At 44.9% G+C, this 17,873-nt stretch overlaps 1 protein-coding gene across 3 annotated transcripts in view; it reads left to right on the top strand.

Moving 5' to 3' along the window:
• Nucleotides 1–17,873, top strand: part of SLC1A2 (solute carrier family 1 member 2) — a 138,460-nt gene that overhangs the window by 80,639 nt on the left and 39,948 nt on the right. For all 3 annotated transcript variants that reach the window (XM_019639507.1, XM_019639508.1, XM_019639509.1), the window contains exons 2-4: nt 10,278–10,417; nt 12,339–12,491; nt 14,466–14,716. In XM_019639507.1, coding sequence (XP_019495052.1) covers nt 10,278–10,417; nt 12,339–12,491; nt 14,466–14,716 — 544 coding nt within the window. The remainder of the gene's footprint in view (nt 1–10,277; nt 10,418–12,338; nt 12,492–14,465; nt 14,717–17,873) is intronic.

The raw sequence follows: 17,873 nt of genomic DNA, 5'->3' as shown, positions 1-17,873 counted from the left end.
GAGTCCTTCCTGGTGAAGGACTGGAGTTAGAGCGAACCCTCGTGCTTAATTCTTAGCAGCATGTGCTGAGTCGGTGGCAACAGTTTGAGTCCTGTGCTCTCTGGTTGCCTGAGGGGAGGAGTCAGGTCAGTGGATGCCACTTTTCCACGATAGTACATCTGAGGTCCCGGGGCCGAAGCATGGATGGTCTGGGACAGGCAGCACGGTGATGGCTTCCCAGAGCCTGCTTTGCCTTTCCCCTCACCTAGCAGCGTGCTCCTCTGTTTTACTTCTCCAGGTTCTAGGTTTGCACGTCTCATAAGTTGCTAGTGACTTGGTGTAGATGAAAGTTTTAATGCGCTTGTCACTCTGCAAATACCCCTAGAAAGGATGTACCCAAAGAATTCTCCATTCAAAGGCAGGGGACAGACAGGTTGACTGCTGGCTACAGGACCTCCTGGTTCAAATCCCAGCTCTGTTGCTTCTCAGCTTCATGAGCTCGGGCAAGTTTCAGAATCTTCCGTGGCCTCAGTATCTTCATTTCTGAGATGGAACGATTCCTTTATCTCAGGGATGTCATGAAGACAAAATATGTGAATGAGTGTGAAAACCTGTGAACTATGCAAATGTTGAGTTATTAACTTACTTGTTAAAAAGTTAAACTGATGAAATGGTTAGTTATTATTTATCATTTAAAAGATGAACACAAGGAGAAGGGGCTTCAGGGACCATTTTTATGGAAAACAAACAAGGTGATGCGTGAGACTGCTTTGCTATCACCAAGCCCCAATGTTTTTGTTTCATCTGAAGGAGACTTTTTACATGTCCCCAAACTATAAGTTTTTTGGGGGGCAAAATTAGCACCTGTTCTTTTGCTGGCAAATCCACCAACCTAGGGATCAGCCAGGGGAGGCGGGCAAAGCTAGATAAATTATATGTATTTACTTCTAACACCATAATTTAGTTTTCCTGTTTATTTTCAATGCTGTATTCAAGTCTAACATGCATAAAAAAAAGCACACAAATCTTAAGTGGCCAGCTTGGTTAATTTTCACACATTGAATGCTTGTAAAACTAGCATCCAGAGAAAAAGAGAAAGAATATTATTAGTATCAGGAAACCCTCTCGAGGCCAGAGAGTTTTAAACACAGTTGACTTTGGAACTGACTGGGGCCGTTGGCAAAGTTTATGTCAAATGTCCTGACCTCCTTGCCTTTAATTTGGCTTCCGACTGTGGTTCTGGCCAGGAGCCATGTCCAGGGGTTCCCCCAGCAACTGCTGGGAGAGATCTGAGAAGCTCCTTCAACAAATGTGTTTCTTTCCCATGGGTTCCTGGCTTTAAGCTGGGGCCCCTGCTGGGATGCAAAGGGACAGGTCTCTCAAGGAGGAATTTCAGGCCCTTTGGAGCCAGAAGTGGGTGACTTTTGAAGACCTCTGGAGAAATGTTAAGGAAGTCCTGAAGCATCACTCTTCAAAAGCATAGTGTAGCCTTTTGAATGCCAGCCCTGGGAAACCTCGCTACTTGCATAGCCACGATGGTGACTTGTTTTGTTTGATACTGACACTGCATTGCAAGGTGAGCTACTTGGTCTAAAAGGAGAGAGAAGACACACAAACAGATTGCTGTACTCAAGAAGGGAGAGGACTGCACTGAAGGAAAGAAATGTAAGGTGTGACCAGGACGCCAAGTGAGTCATAGCTATTGTAAACCTTGTCCAGTTTCTGCTGGTGCCTATCGGCACTGCAGCTAATTAAGCCACTAAGTCAACATCCCAGCCACGCCCCTGTCTGGGGGACTGATTGGGAAGGCTCAGGGGCCAGAGGAAGAACCTCCCAGCCCTGAGGGCCAAATCCAGAGCTCTGATAATCAAGAGAGCTCCTCAAAATCAGAATCCCCCCAAGTCCTGGAGAGGCAATGCGCACTCACACTCTTTGATAGAAGGACCATATTTTGGAGGGTCCAGATTTAGAGATGTTGATCTTGGCAGTTGGGTCCTAAGGTGTCTTCCTGTGTCCTCATAAGTTTCCCCTGAAGGCCTGGTTAGCTGAGCCTGGATTGGCTCCATCTTTTCATGAGCACTTGAGGCCACCATGCCTTAGGCAGGGCAGCTGGGTCAAAACCACCAGCAGGGAAGGGACAGCCCTGTGTGGTGCTGGCCTGCCCCTGCCTGCCACCCACTGGTTTTGCTAATGTAGGTTATTTGTGCTTTTGCTCTCATTTCTCACCTGTTTTCAGATTTCCTAGTCTGTCAGAATGCTATCTGCTAAAACTTAGTGTCACACAGAACCTGTGACTATAACATGGTGGTTTTTGAAAAAATCTATTTGCCCATTCATTCATTTATTCATTCAACGTGCAATAATTGAGCATCTACTATAGACAAGGAACCATGCTAGATGTGGGGGAGACAAGAGTCAAATAACTCAAGATCTTGCCCTCAAAGAGTTTATATTCTAGTTGGGGAAACAGAGAAGTACATTGTGATAAACACCTCGAGTGAGGTCAGCACAGGTAAAAATGCCTTGAGAGAGGTAAGCACAGGTAAGCTGCAGGAAGAGCATCTAAAAAAGCAAACTTGGGAGTCAACAAAGACTTCCCAAGGAAAATCATACTTGAACTGCGTTCTAAAGAAGAAATAGAAGGTGGTCTAAGAATGGCGTTGGAGGGTAGGGTGGGAAGGACATTTTACCCAGAGGAGACAGGCAAATTGGAACTGGGGCCAAGTTCCCTGCAGCTCAAACATGGAGGGCATGCCAAATGAGTCTCCCCCCTGTTTATTGGAGTTATGTGAAGTGTTCAAATGCGTTTTCATGTTGTTCCATGAACCAAAGGCGGGTAGCAATTACTTCAGAATTGACATGACTCTGGGGACTGGGCTGGCCGGTGTGCTCCTGGTCTGTGGTATAATCTTTATTTTTAGAAGAGGTCCCCAATTTGAGAGGATCAAACACCCCACCCCAGTCTCTCACCCAGATGTGGAGAGGCCCTATTCCTGGGTGTCTTCTTTCTGCTTTGGTGGTGAGCCCTTCTGAAAATGGGCCAGTCTGTTGGGTACACTGGGGAGAATTTCCCAAAAGTCCAGAAATGTTATTCTTAAGGCTGTACTCCAGATGTTCTGTGAGAGGTTGTTCAGTCACTCCACAGTGTGGAAGCTTCATGGGGAACTTCCCAGACCCCCAGTCACTTGGGCCCTTCTGGGACTTTCTTTTTGTAAAAGGCACAACTACCCTTTATTGCCAAAGTGGTTTACTAAAACTCAACTCTAAACAAACTCTTAATGGTCATTTTGCACCATTTTAGTCATTGAAGATGAGGAAAAGAAACTAACATTGAATATCAATTGTATATTAAATACTGTCAGTGCTTTCATAAGTTTTATCTTGTTCATGCTCTTATAATGACCCAGTCAGTTGGGTATTATTGTCCAGGAGGTTAAATAAATGCCTTGTCCCAATCCTAGCTGGAAAAGGGAGATTTTAACCCAGAATCTGCTGGCTATGTAATTATGTAGTTGTATCCCACCAGGTTGCCTTCTGGCAGCTGCTAATCAGAGATGGTGTTTTAACTTCTGATTCTGGGCAAAACGAATGCTATCTTTATTGATCCCTTCACAATTTTGTCTCCTACTACTTCTTCCTTCCCCCCTGTGTGAAGACACCCCAAGGCCCCACCTGGGTCTATATTTGCTGTTCGTGTTATTAGCCAATTTGGGTCCCTTGGCCTGAGAAGTGATATGGAGAAAAGACTCCTTTCCTTCAGTTTTTCATCTGGAATGTTTCTGTCAGATCCACCTCTCCAGTTCCACAGGAGTTGGCTATAAATGTGATAGGTGGTCTCTTGATGATTTAGTGGTGAATTTAGCAATTGGCTGGTCCCAATGTCAGTTCAACTGTTTGACTATATTCCCATGGCATTGACCTGCCCATCTAGACTGAGAATTGGTCAAGTGTGGATGGGGGGGGTTAAGAAGATGCCTGTGTCTGAACTGTGTACTGAATTTGACCCTTAACAACTTTAGTGGTGCTAGATCTTATAGCAGAGATAGAAAAAGTAAAAATGGACATAAATAAATGGTTATTATTGTTATTGTAGGCTTATCTCTGGTCTCTAAGTCATGCATCTGCCTTTCCCTGTGAGAGTTGTTATGCAATTGGGCGGCTGTCCCCTCATGATTGATGAAATGATTCTTCTCATGATAAACTGTAAGCTTATTCAGTCCTGGATAGAATAGAATGATGCTATATCTCTGGAACTGAAGGCTCCTAATACCCCACCCACCCCTGAGAATGAGAGAATCACAGAATTTTAGAACATGAAAGAATTTCTAATCCAACCCTCATATTTTACAGATTTAGAGCTGGGACTTAAAAAATAACAAACTTGATAGCTAAAGCAGCCAAAATTGGTACCTAAACCCTATTGGTATCTTACAGTATGAATGTGTTTTTTACCATTTCATAGCCCTTACCCTTCTGTCTATTGATTCTGGTCAAGTAACTTTACATCCATTTTATACTCATACTATTTCTGACACAACCAGTTCGCAGCAGCCCTGGAATTACAACCCAGAACCCCTTACTTTCAGTCTTGTGTTGTTCACTAGGTTCAGTCCCATCATGAGTCGGATGACTAAAAACCATGCTCTTCAGCCAGACCAGCCAATATTCAGGAAAAAGCTGTAGAAAGGATGTATCTTTTTTTTTTTTTAAGCTGAGCCATCCTGCCACCTGTTGGCAGCTCAGCGGCTGCTCAGCTTGGGCCAGGACTTGAACCGCTGTTGCTCAGAGCTCACACTCTTGAGGGAGCTCTTAACCAACTGAGCCACTCGGACGGCCTTAAGGATGTATCATTTTTGAAGTCTGGAGTTTGCTGGCAGGACCTTTCCAGAAAGTGTTTTTGTGATCTAGGAAATGGACACAGTAGCTAAAAATGAACAGGAAAAGGGACTGAAGGAGATTTGGAGGTTGTGAACCTCTAGGTTTCCTTCTCAGAACCTGTGAGGACACAGTAGCTGTCAGAGAGCGATTCTGACTTGTTGGTCAATGAGCAACACGTGGTTCCACCAGGTCTTATAGGATCTAGCAAAGGTGGGGGGACTGGCAGGCTATTGGTAATGCCCAGCTGTCTTAGAGTTCCAGTCCCTTTTACAGTAAGGATGACATTCTTTAGGGACCTGGGAAAATCCCAGATGTGGATCAGTCACAGCTGTAATCACCATTTCATGGTGTCCCATGCTCAGACCTGACACCGCTGGTATTTCCAGCATTCTTTTCCAAACATGCCAACCACCTTAGGGGAAAGCCCCTTCAACAAACACGATTTTTGTTCCCAAGGGTCTGACTTAATATCCCCCAACTGGGCAATTTCTAGATGCTGTTTCCCCTGTGCCTTCCCCAGGTCCTTGGACTTGAACAGCAGAGGCCCCAATGGGTGATGCCCATTGCAGACCTCATAGGAGTTGCTTTTAGGTTCCCTGGGGAATTTTCTGTTACTACCTCATTGAACCAGTGAAGGAGAAAAAAAGAATTTGGTTCCAAATAAGGTGACACTGGAGTGTGCAGGCAGGATCTGACACCACATCTAATGAGCCTATTATTAGAGGCTCTTGGCAGAGCGAGGGAAATTGAATGTTAATGAAAAGCAGGCTCTGAGAACAGTTTAAAACTCAGCACCAGCCCCATTACATGTTCCTTTTCCAGTCACAGAGGGTGTTTTAAGCTCATCATTGAAGCAGGACTCATGGATTTGTGTGCAAAAGAATGGGGCAGCAACTGTAAAATTAACAGCTGTTTAAATAATTCAGTGGAGAAGTTAAGGCTGAAGGAAATTATAGGCTCGTTGTGCAAGTTTTTCATTATCCGAACAGCCGTCTCATCACATGGCCTTACTTTGTTGGGCAATGGAGAGAGGTCTGACGGGGTCGGTTTCTGGAAACTTTCTATATTAAGGAGTTGCATTGCTCAATCTTCCATCTAGAAGGCACTCAAATAGAAATAAAGGCTGTCAACCGTGTTGGAAAGCATCAGACTCCGTGGACTTGGTGTAACCAAGCCGCACCTGGGCTTTCCAATGCCTTGGTGGTATGAAGGGAGTATTAATAAGGGGTAAGCATGCTCACTTGAAATAGCTCATTGAGTTTTTCCGGTGGACTTACCCAGGCTGGCTCCTGCCCTTTCTGCTCATTGTCAGGGATGCAAACTGCAGGCTACTGTGATCTCATTCTTCCTGCCTGTGTCCAGCTCACGGCTCCCTGGGTCCAGTTTTCTCTTGCTGGGAGCTAGAACAGTCGTTGAAACGCCATCATATTCATGGTGGTAACAGGGCCCAGCATTACTCATCTGATGTTCATTTGAATCAGCGCCGGTGCTAACAACCAACACATGGACACAAGGAGTTACATCTGGTGTGAGCTTCAGGCTCTAGTTTGAAATACAGATTTCCAACCTGTGCACATTTCATTTATTTGCTAAGTTCTGGATACAATGCATAATTAATTTAGGAGACCCTCTTTCCCTCTAGGTTTCTGTTCAAGTGCCTCCTTATCACAGAAGCCTTCCCTGGCAACCTGATACACAATAGCTCTGCCTTTTCCCCACATGTCTTTCTCCCAGCACATATCTCCCCTTTAAGTATATTTATTCACTTATTTGTCCTCCCACTAAAGCGTACACCCCAGCCGAGGGCTTTGTCTGTTTTGTGTATCGTGATATTTTTAGCACCTAGAGTAGCATGGGGCTTGTCATATGTGCCCAATAGAAGTTTGTGGAACAAATGCAAGAATGGTAAGAGGCTTGCTGAGGAGGCATGCTGCCAGTTCTCTGCAGAAGGGCCTCGTTCCCAGGAAAAGGCAAGGTGTCCTTGATAGCTGCTTTCCAACCCTTAATTTCTTTGAGCAAACATTTATCGGGCACTTGGTACCAGGTATTAGAGATCACAGTCCTTTTCTCCCAGGCCTCACAGACTGATGGAGGATGTAGACATTTAAATTAAATCCATCCTTTCAGATCCAGCTCTGGCATCAGCCCCTCCTGGGAGCCTTGTTTTCTAAAGCTAGCTAGGTTAGGCACTGTTCTTATTGTTTCCCATATCATTCTGTGCAGAGCTTTATCATGACCTGTATGTAAAGCAGACAAGTACAGTACAATGTGCCTTCTGTTTCCTCTTAAGAGCTCCCTAAGAGCGAGGATTACACCTTACTCGTTACTGAGGATAGAGTCTGGCACAGAGTACTCAGTAAATACCGGTTATCCCTGCTATTGCCGCCGTGTGCCTTCAGTAACCAGCATTTATATAGCTGTGTATGTGTGTGCAATCTCTTTTTTTCCTTAAACTCATTTTTTTAAAGAAACTTTATTGGGGATCAGTGTATTTTTCCAGGACCCATCAGCTCCAAGTCAAGAAGTTGTCTTCAATGTAGCTGTGGAGGGTGCAGCTCCTTGGCCCATGTGGAAATCGAACCGGCAGCCGTGGTGTTATGAGCCTGTGCTCTAACCACCTGAGCTAACTGGCCGTCCCTGCAGTCTCATTTTAAAAATTATATCTGTTCTGAAGATGCATAAGGCTTGAAAGCAGCTCTATAACATATTATTAATATTATATAACATTATAGCCTATAACATTCCCCAGCTCAGGCTCTCCTGGTTCTTCTGGAGATTCAGTGATTACTTAGACTGGTATAAAATCTTTACACAGAGTTCTTAGGGAACTCCCTGTGTCCCCAGAGGCAAGCTGAGGCCCTGAGGTACTTTAAACATTATTTTCTATGTGCCAATGTCAGGAACTCCAATGAGCCTGGAGCATGTGTTGAATTCCAAGAGGGCAAGTCACAGGAATTGTCTCAATAAATACTTGTGGGTTTATAACATTTTGATGCTGCCACTTTGATGTGGCTGTTTTGATTCGGGGCTTCGGGGACATTTTGTTGTGGCCTAAAACACAAACCATTAAACATGCAACCATTTTGTGCAACTAAGAGCTGTGTGCAACAGGCCTCCAACCATATTGCTGGATTGGGTGTATACGTTAACCTACTATTTGTGTGTTTTCACTTTGCCATGGCTGCTTTGATGCCGGACACTTTCATTACCTCATATGGAGCTTGCCAGAATGTGTGCTTTAAATACTTGCTAATCTCACTTAAATACCAACCATGTGCCTGCTTCTAACTTCAATGGCAGGAGGGATTCAAGTGAAACAGAAGGCAGGAGATGAGAATCTCAAGGAGATCATAGAGTCTTGCCAAGGGCTGACTAATGGAATACATTCAGCATTTCAGAACACATAAGACCTCCATGCTTTGTTGGCCATTTTCTGGTTTAGAGTCGCAGATTACTGGCTGGAAAAAATGTTTAAAAATATATACAAAGATCCTAGTGCAAGCATAGAAAAATGGTCTATCCACGTTGAAAAGATCATTTTCATCAGTTCCCCGTGCTGTGTTGCAACAAGAACTTTTCTGTCTGTTTCACTTGGTGGTGGGAGGAAGTGGCATTTCTTGCCCACTGATCAGAAAGGTCTTCATCTGCTTGCTGTGAGCAGTCATGCCCTAGTTTCTTTTCTTAGACAGTTTGAGCGATCGTTAGCACACACGTATGTTGGATAGTCAGAGGTGGCCCCCAAACTAACAAGTGAGTAGAAAATTAAGCCATTAAGGGAGACCAAGAAGCTTCTACTTCGACTAATAATTTCATCTGGGTATTCTACCAGACTATGCAACATTGTTTCCAATTTCAAAGCATTTTGGTACCAGGTATATTAAGCAGCCTGTTGTGAAAAAGGAAGTGTGTGGTTGGATCCCTGGCTCTAATGCAGAGACTGGAGCTAAGTGTGGTGTCTTGTTGGCATGGTGCTGCACCTGGGTAGATCCCCTGAGTTAAATGTCACCCTTGTCATGAACTTGATGAGTTTTGTGTGTCTCTTCTTCATAGTCTCTGGAGAAAGGAACCAGCTGTGTCAGGTGCCATGCCAGGCCACTACCATACATAATCATGTTTAATTTCCACAAGATAGGCAATCATACCCTTTTTTCTACACACCACACAGCTAGCAAATGATAGAGTAAAGATCTGAACCCCAGGTTCTCTGATTCTAAAATCTGTGCTATTTCCATTATAACCAGCGATTCCATACCACTCGCCTGCAGCTGGGTGCTGTTTCTAAAGGGCATTTTCTCTAGTCTGTGCTGAGAATATCTGGGTCTAGTCTGTGCTGAGAATATCTGGGTAAGGCTAATACCACCTTATCTTAGAAGGCACTGTTGTTTATTCAGAGACTGTGGCTTGTCTTTCTAGATGTTAAAGACTTGTTTTTTTCTTCTGCCACATGGTGGTGATTGTAAATGGCAGCTAACAGAAGTGTCCTTAGTTGTAAAAGTAAATATTTGGCCTCGCTAGGTCAATCCTCAAGATTATATTTGAAATCTCATTGTCCTGGGAAATGACAAGGCTGGGAAAAGAGGCAGGATGCCGATTTTCCTTCCAACAGCCCCACTGCAGACTCTCAGAACAGCTTGGGATCACATGAGGTTTATCTGGAAAAGGGCTGAGCTGCAGCCAGGGATGAAGGTGACATGCCTCTAAAGACCATACTTCTTTGACGCCAAGTGGCATTGACTCTTGGGAGATTCTCATAGGAAAGCCTTGATAATGCAAGTGATCTTTTAAAAACCACAAAGGATTAACATTTAAAAAAAAACTGGAGAAACCATCTTTTCCGAAAGAGAGATAAAACTTGGACCAGCATGTATGATTTTTCTGTGTCCTGATGGGGGAAGACTTGAGCTCAGAGGCATTTTAATTTAGCATGACTTAGGCCATAACCCTACTGGTATTATTCAACAGCCCCTCTTTTGCTGTTGTTACAGAATGAAAGAGCTCAGGTTTGGGGAGCCAGGCATATCTGGGGTTGATCTCCATTTCTTTTAGCCTTGTGACCCTGGGCAAGTTACTTTCTGTCAGATGGGGCAGGGATAGTTTCCTCCGAGTAATGGGTGGCCAGCTCTTGGAAAAACCCTACCACGGCCTGTGGCCTCTCTTTTCTTTACTGTGATGATCCAAGATAATAGGGAACAAAAGCACCCGGCCCGCGGATATTCAGTGTGTCCTACGGTCCTGCTTATAAGGGAACCAGAACTCCGGATCCCCTGAGTTGCTTGTGTTGTTTTTATTTTCTTGCCAATGTCCCGGATTCCCAGCTGTGCCCAGGGGAGGCCTGTTTCTCCTCCTACTCCCGGAGCCCCTCAAACAGGATAGGGGAGGTGCCCAGTGGTCTCTAACAATGGCTTTCACTTCTGTTTTAGTGCCAACAACATGCCCAAGCAGGTCGAAGTGCGAATGCACGACAGCCACCTCAGCTCGGAGGAGCCAAAGCACCGTCATCTGGGGCGGCGGGTGTGTGACAAGCTGGGGAAGAACCTCCTGCTCACTCTGACGGTGTTTGGTAGGTGACAAGTGCCACCCCACCTGGCCCTCTTCTCTGCATCTCTCCTGTCTCTGGGGGGGAGGCTGGCCAGCAGCCAGCCCTCCACATGCTCTCCCTGAAGCCAGCTTTCCCAGGCATGGCTGCCTCAGTGACGTAATCTTCCCCATCACGTGCCCTGGCCACGTGTTTTACTCCTTAGGACTCGAGGGGTTCCCACATGGCAGTATGCATAGACATTGCCTTTGAGTGGGTCAGCATGTCGATTCCCAGGGCTGCCGACTATGGGGACTTTGCTTTGGGCCACCTGGAGTAAGGTCCTGGAATCTGCATCTTAACAAGCTTTCTTGGTGATTCCAAAACGGGTGGCCAGTGTACCACCTTTCGAGAAATACCTGTATCAAGATAAAGGCAATAGTTGCAGAAAACCCCACTAAGACAGCTCCCAGTGGAGTATAGTGTGGGAGTAGAAAAAAAGAAAAAAAAGAAAAAAAGAAAAAAAAAAGACAGCTCCCAAGGTCTAACCTTCTCTGAACATTGCATTAACTTAGATTGACGTATCCCATTAGATAATGAGGTCAGTGTGGAAAAGGCTTGTCCCAGTGTCTTGATCTGCTACTAGTCTATCTCGAAAGTCTTATTTCCCTGCTTCAGGCCTCACCCAGGCCATGGTTGTCCTTTTGTGTGACTATTGATATAATCTTGGTCTTAGGTTTTCAACCAGCGTTTGTTGCAAATGTGGCACGTTGCAGTTTCTTGTAATGATAACCACACCATTTCCTTTCTCAGTCCCTCCCTTGTTCTTCAGCACTCGCTTAGGCTATGCACAGAAGCAGTGAACAGCTCATCTCCCCACCACCCACCCACCCCTACACACACACCCACACCCTTCATTCCATGACTTCTGCTTTGAGTTAGCCATCTTGGATGTCAGTGGACTAGGGTCAGCCCTGGGAGCTTGCCACAGCACAGCTCACTTGATAAAAGGGAACCACAGGCATGGTAAGGTTTTTCCAAGGGTTCTCCTCCACTTAAGCACATTTCATGCATCGTAGGTCTTGAAGAAGTATATTTTTCACCTATAGAAGAAGGACAGATCAGGCTTTGGGCCACATGATTCCTTTTGCAGCCTTGGAGTTAACCCTGTAGCCTATCGGCCTGGGAATTCCCTCCATCCCTTCCAGCCAGTGGCGCTATGACCTGATTTGTGGTTTCCACAAAGATTGTTTATATTGGATGCCTGTTTGGAGAGATCTGAAATTTCTATTGTGGAATCCCTAAGCATGCAAAATGAAAGCCTCCTGCCAGTACCTTCCCAAATTGTTTCCTCCCAAATTACATATTTTTAGAGACCCTCTTTCATCTCCCATAAGATCAGCAAGTCTAAAGATCATGTAAGAGGACACAGAAGTCAAGGACAAAACTTGAGGGTAAGCCATGGGGAAATTATTGGAAGCCGAAGAAAATAGAGGCAAAACAGAAACTCCCACCAGCTTGGTCAATCAAATGTTCCTTTTATCTGGCATCCAGTTATAAAAAGGGAAACAATACATTAAACATGTGGCCAGGCCTGGGCTTGGAGGAGAAACAATACCTGGCACTGTGAATTATTTCTACTGATAATCTGTGACTCTGCATGCGGACAGTAGCCTCCAAAAGGTTGGAGTCCAGTCTCCATGTCATACTTCCCATAAAGCCTTGGAAAGGCTCCCCTTGTCCCTTCCAGTGCTGCCTTTTAGAATTGTGGGAAGTACAGGATATTGTCTTACTAGTCACCAACATCAGCCTCACTCGCCTAAGGGTATTTTTGTTACATGTTATTCATCATCGGATAATCAAGAAATATGAGAAAGGTCCATGTCACTGAAACAAGTCCCTAAAGCTATTCATTGGACTAGGGCCAAAAAATAAACCCTTATTTTTTTTCTCCCCTTGCTTATAGGTGTTATCCTGGGAGCAGTATGTGGAGGGCTTCTTCGCTTGGCATCTCCTATCCACCCTGATGTGGTTATGTTAATAGCCTTCCCAGGGGATATACTCATGAGGATGCTAAAAATGCTCATTCTCCCTCTAATCATCTCCAGTTTAATCACAGGTAAGACTGTGTTTCTGGTGCCTGGCCAAAATGGGTCATACTCTAGCTCCAGCTTTTAGACTGACTGTAGAACCTCAGTTTGGTTGAAGGAATTAATGTGATCATCTGTGTCATTTCACTTCAGAACCTTGGTTTTCCTGTCTCTAAAATAAGGATAATCAACCCTAAAAAATTTAAAAATAAGTTTTCCATCTATTGGTCAGTCCATATGTCTGTTTAGCAACAAAAGACAAAAGGAAAGAGCCTTATGTTAAAAATGGCAATATGTGTAGTGATTTTAATTTTTAATGTGCTATACTTTTCTCATTTTCTAAATTATACTTTTTCAGAAACCGAGAAAGGTAATAAATAGAAAAGGAATTTTTTTCTTTGCTGTTTAATTGGGTGTAAAGGGAAGTATTAAAAATAAATGAAATACTAGATAATAAAGCTCTTTGACTTTTTTAGAAGAAAGTTCCCCTTAATGTGGAGATCATGTTCACTTGTTTTTGGCTGAAAGAGTTACTTTATATGAAAGATTCTTTTTTCCTCCATGGACTTATACTTGTAATTTCCTGCTTACCAAACGATATTTCTGGAACAGGGTATAAATTGTAGGTCAGAGACTAAGCTCTGAGTTAAGGGTGAGAAACTGGGCTTTGGTCTATATTTGGGTGCCAAGAAGATGGGTGACCTTGAGAAAGCTGTCCCTCTGGACAGTCGGCCTTATGAAGGAAGTGAGGCTCTGGTAATCCCGAGCAAGGTTGTTCTACAGTCTCAGAGCTGGTCAACCAGTGAATCCAGGAATTAGAAATGCTGGGACTCGGTGTCGGGAAAGTCTTGATCATTCAGCCTCAGATTGAGTGAGCGTTTCACCTTACATGCTTGGTTCCAAATCAAAGAATATGTCCTCCCTGCCTAACAGACTGCACACTGGCCAACCTGGTAAGGAAACCTACTTCCATTGGCTAGAATTAGACTTTAGGTTATAAGAAGTGGGTCATATATGGGTCAGCTTAATTTAGACAAGTTGACATCAATGACTTCCTCCCCCATGTCAAAAAGGGGGTGCAATCTCTCTGTCTAGTAAAAGTAGGAACTAAAACCAGGAAGTAGAAAAACTGAAGAAACAACTGGAAAAAAACCCAAGGAAGGCTGGAGTTTTTGTGACTTGCTTGGAATTTCCTTTAACAATCATAGAACCTCCCACAGTCTTGATGAAGCACCCACCTTTTCTGGGTGCTTTATGCACGTGTTCTTTAATCCTTATATGTGAAAGGTGAAAGGGCTGTGCTAGATCATTATTCCAAGCCCCTTTTCTTTCTTTTTTTTTTTAACTTTATTGGGGAACAGTGTGTGTTTCCAGGACCCATCAACTTCAAGTCAAGTCATTGTCTTCAATCTAGTTGTGGAGGGCGCAGCTCACTGGCCCATGTGGGAATTGAACCAGCAACCTTGGTGTTATGAGCCTGCACTCTAACCACCTGAGCTAACTGGCCACCCCCAGACTCCTTGTCGATGACCAGTAATATATTCAAGAATTTCAAGGCTTGACATAGGGCTACCAGCTTTTTCTTTTCCAAAGTGAGGACATTAAAAGCAACAACAACAGGGAAAACAAGTAAACAACTATCACACACCAGCACCATCAACTCATAAAAGAGGGGATATTTCGACACCAAGTGGGAAGGATTTTAAATTGAATTTATTCAACTTTATTTTAACTCACCATCACAGACTAACAAAATGTAGTCACCGACCAGTTTATAAACTCTGAACCAGAGATCTCCAGCTCTCCTCAGTTCTCTAGAATCTCAAAAATGTCCTTGTAAAACAGAATTGCAAACTGTGGGATTGACCAAATAGTCAGTTGGAGGGGGCTTAATTAAGCATTAATGCATTTGAATCATAGGAAGCCAAGTTATAGGTATGCAAAGATGAGTAATTAACAGAAATGTCACAGAATTAAACCTTCTGGATTTCTTTTCAATCCAGGGTTGTCAGGCCTGGATGCTAAAGCCAGTGGGCGCTTAGGCACGAGAGCCATGGTGTATTACATGTCCACGACCATCATCGCCGCAGTCCTGGGGGTCATCCTGGTCTTGGCTATCCACCCAGGGAACCCCAAACTCAAGAAGCAGCTGGGGCCTGGGATGAAGAATGATGAAGTGTCCAGCCTGGATGCCTTTCTGGACCTTATTCGAAACCTCTTCCCGGAAAACCTTGTCCAAGCCTGTTTTCAACAGGTAACCCAGAGCTCTGAAGTCTTACCTCTCCAGCCTCCTAAGTTATCCAGGTGATAACTTACAGTCTGTTTCAATGAACCAGATCCAGGGGGCAATTTTTTTAATATTTAATTATCTCTGTCTCGGGGTGTATGAGGTGACTTTGGGATTTGAGACATGTGCATTTTTTTTTTAACCTTCCCCTTTTTTCAGCTCACTTAATACCTCTTTGCTCTGGGATCCCACTTCTTTTTTTTTGCTTTTGTTTTTTTTTGTGTCTGTTTTCTCTTTCCTCCTTTTTTGTTCCTGTCTCTGCATCACCCAAGAGCACATTTTCACTACCGTTGCCCACACCTTCTAGAGTGCCCAGTGGTTCTCCTTCTTGGCAGTATAGCAAAACCACATGTGTTGTGTTTACAAAATACACATGCTCTACAGAATCAAAATCCCCAGGGTGGGCCTGGGGATTGGGTATTTATTAAATTGTGGCAGTAATACATGAGGACCGCAAAAAGTTTAAGTAGTAAAGTTTCAAGTTCCCACTTCCCCTTCCTTTGAACTCCTCATGTTGAGAATTTTCTTTCCTCCCATATGCGTATTATCCATGTGTGCATCATCTTAAAATAAATTCAACCCAGTGGCACTGCATTATACATACTGCGTTGTACCTTGCTTTTTCATTTAAAAACACCTCTCTCCTTCTCTCTCTCTTCCTTCCCACCGCCCTCCATGATTGCATAGTATTTCTAAAGGGTAAATTCCTAGAAGCTAAAAAATGTCCTGCCAAAGAGTTTTATATTTGAATTTTCTAGATGTTGCAAAATGGACCTACAAAAGTTTGTAACAATGTATACTCTTACCAACTGCATACAGGCATATATTTTTAAAAACTGGCAATTCTTTAAAACAGATGCTGCTGCTGAGTGGAACCACTCCAATAGCTGCCTAGGCCCCACTCACTAGCCTGTTGTCTGACCCCAAGACCAGCTCAGGTTAGAATACACCTCAGTTCCCATTTGGGAACTAAACTAGAACCAAGATGCTTCCTTCAGCCATTTCCAGGGAATCACAGAAGAATTAACTTAGGAAACAGGTCACTTAGAGGAAATGTCTGTATTCCCAGCTGCTCCCAAAATGCAATGGCCAACCACTGCTGAGCCCATTACTTTGGGTTGGGATATACTATCCAATTTCCAGTGCCACTTTCGCAGCACTTATAGCAAGGAGCTGTATTAGCAGAAGCCATTCCAGGCAAGGGAAGGTGGATGGGAGTGAATAGAAACAGGATAGGGAAGGGGGTGCTTCCTGGCGCTCCCTGTGAATAAATAATGGGCTTGCCCTTCAGCCAGCCTGCTTAGAAGATGAATTTGCTTGCTTTGGGGTGATAGACTCAACTGGGTGCCAAGTCTATTCTTAACATTTTGGAAAGAGCGCTTTGGAACTATAGCTGCTGGCAGCTGAGCGGGTAGAAGACTGGGGGTGGGTTAGCATGAGTGGGATGCGGGCGGGACAGAGTTGGGCCTCCGTTCCATGCGGGGTCATGGCCATGCTCTCTGCAGGAATTCGGTTTCTCAGGCAGGACTGAGAAGCAGGCAGGCACTTTGGAGCTGTTGCTCTGGTCTCGGGGTGTTATGTGGTGACAGTCACATGCTTGGTGACCTCTGGTCGATGAGCATTCTCTGCATATAACCTCCCATGACAGGAGGCACTGTACCACACGAGAAGAGAGGACTGTGCCCTTCCCAGCTGCAGCCCTATCCTGACCCCACCCCTCCGCTGGCACAATTCATCTAAAGAATGAGTCCTTAATCCCCCAGCTAAGTCCAGAGTCATGGGCCCTTTGGGTTAGGACAATCAGAGGAAATATCATGTAGAATCTTTGACCTTAGGGTGAGGGAGGGCATAGATTCCTTAAGCCAGACTTCAGGCAGCTCAGAGGAAAGGAATCTTAAATTAGCTGCTATCCCATGGGCTTAGGAGGGCCTGGAAGAAGGTTAAAAGAAAGGGAACTCTTACAGGGTGATAGCACATTACCGGAGAGAAAGGGTGCTGGAGAGGTGCCTTCCTGTCCCTGGGGTACAGCTGGAAGTGATTTTAAATCACCTGTCTGGGTGGAGGGGGCTTCATGACCAGTTAGACACAGAGACATGAAGAAGGCATGTTTTCCCCAGAGCAGAGGCTGCCTTACCTGAGGTGCCAGGGCCTGTGTTTTTGAGAACAGGGAGGCTTCCTGCTTGCTGCTTAGGACTGACTCTGAACCAAGGCGACGTGTCCAAGAGACCAATCGCTGTCACGTGTGGCCTGACCACATTCAACCATGCCCAGTGAGAGGGACCACACAGGGTCTTTTCTTCCTGGGAACTCTGTGAGCTGTGTTTGCTGGTTCAGCAGGTGTTGTGAGTACCTCCGAGGTGCCAGGCTTTCCACTGTGTATAGGATGCCAAGGGAATGAGGGAGTCAGGGTCCCTGCACTGTGGAGCTTACTAACATTGAGTGATAGAGGTATAGACCATAACAAAAAGTCAGGTACACACACAAGATACTTTAAAATTAAGATAAGTGTGTTCTGAGGGCTAGAGGCAAGATGATGGGTGAGGCAGTAACGTGGGGAGCCGTCTGAGCTGAGACATGGACGGGTCAGAATGAGCCAGGCTGAGAAGAACCGGGGGAAGCGCCTGCCCGGCAGAAGCGCAGGCTTGCAGAACTGAAAAGTATTTAGTGTGTTCAGAGAAGAGAAGGGAGGCCAGTGGGTGGGGACTGGGGTGAGCGGAGGAAGTAAAACCCAGTACAGGCAAACTTGGGTTCTTATTCTAAGAGAGCTTTAGGCAGGGAGATGACTGTTTTCCTATTAAAACAAAAACAAAAACACCCACTAATCTGGCAGCTATGGATGTAGACAGAGCTCTAGGTAGCTGTGCTTACCTGGTGATTGTGGGTAGACAAGAAGAGAAGTGGGAAAGTTACCGAGCAGGCTTTTAGATGTTTTAAGGTGAGAGATCAGGGTGGCTTGGACTCAGGTAGCCTGGAGTTGGCACCCTGATGGGGTTGTCCAACCCAAATAGGCGCTGAATCAAGAGCTCGAGCAGAGAACTGGGCCTGTTTCAGTATCACCATCTCCCCCACCTTCAACTTAAGCCACTGGCCTGTGTTGTTTGGAAGCTGGATTTTGGAGTCAGAC

This window comes from Hipposideros armiger, unplaced genomic scaffold, assembly GCF_001890085.2.
Source record: "Hipposideros armiger isolate ML-2016 unplaced genomic scaffold, ASM189008v1 scaffold_44, whole genome shotgun sequence".
Taxonomy (NCBI): domain Eukaryota; kingdom Metazoa; phylum Chordata; class Mammalia; order Chiroptera; family Hipposideridae; genus Hipposideros; species Hipposideros armiger.
This window is presented reverse-complemented; position numbering and strand designations above follow the sequence as displayed.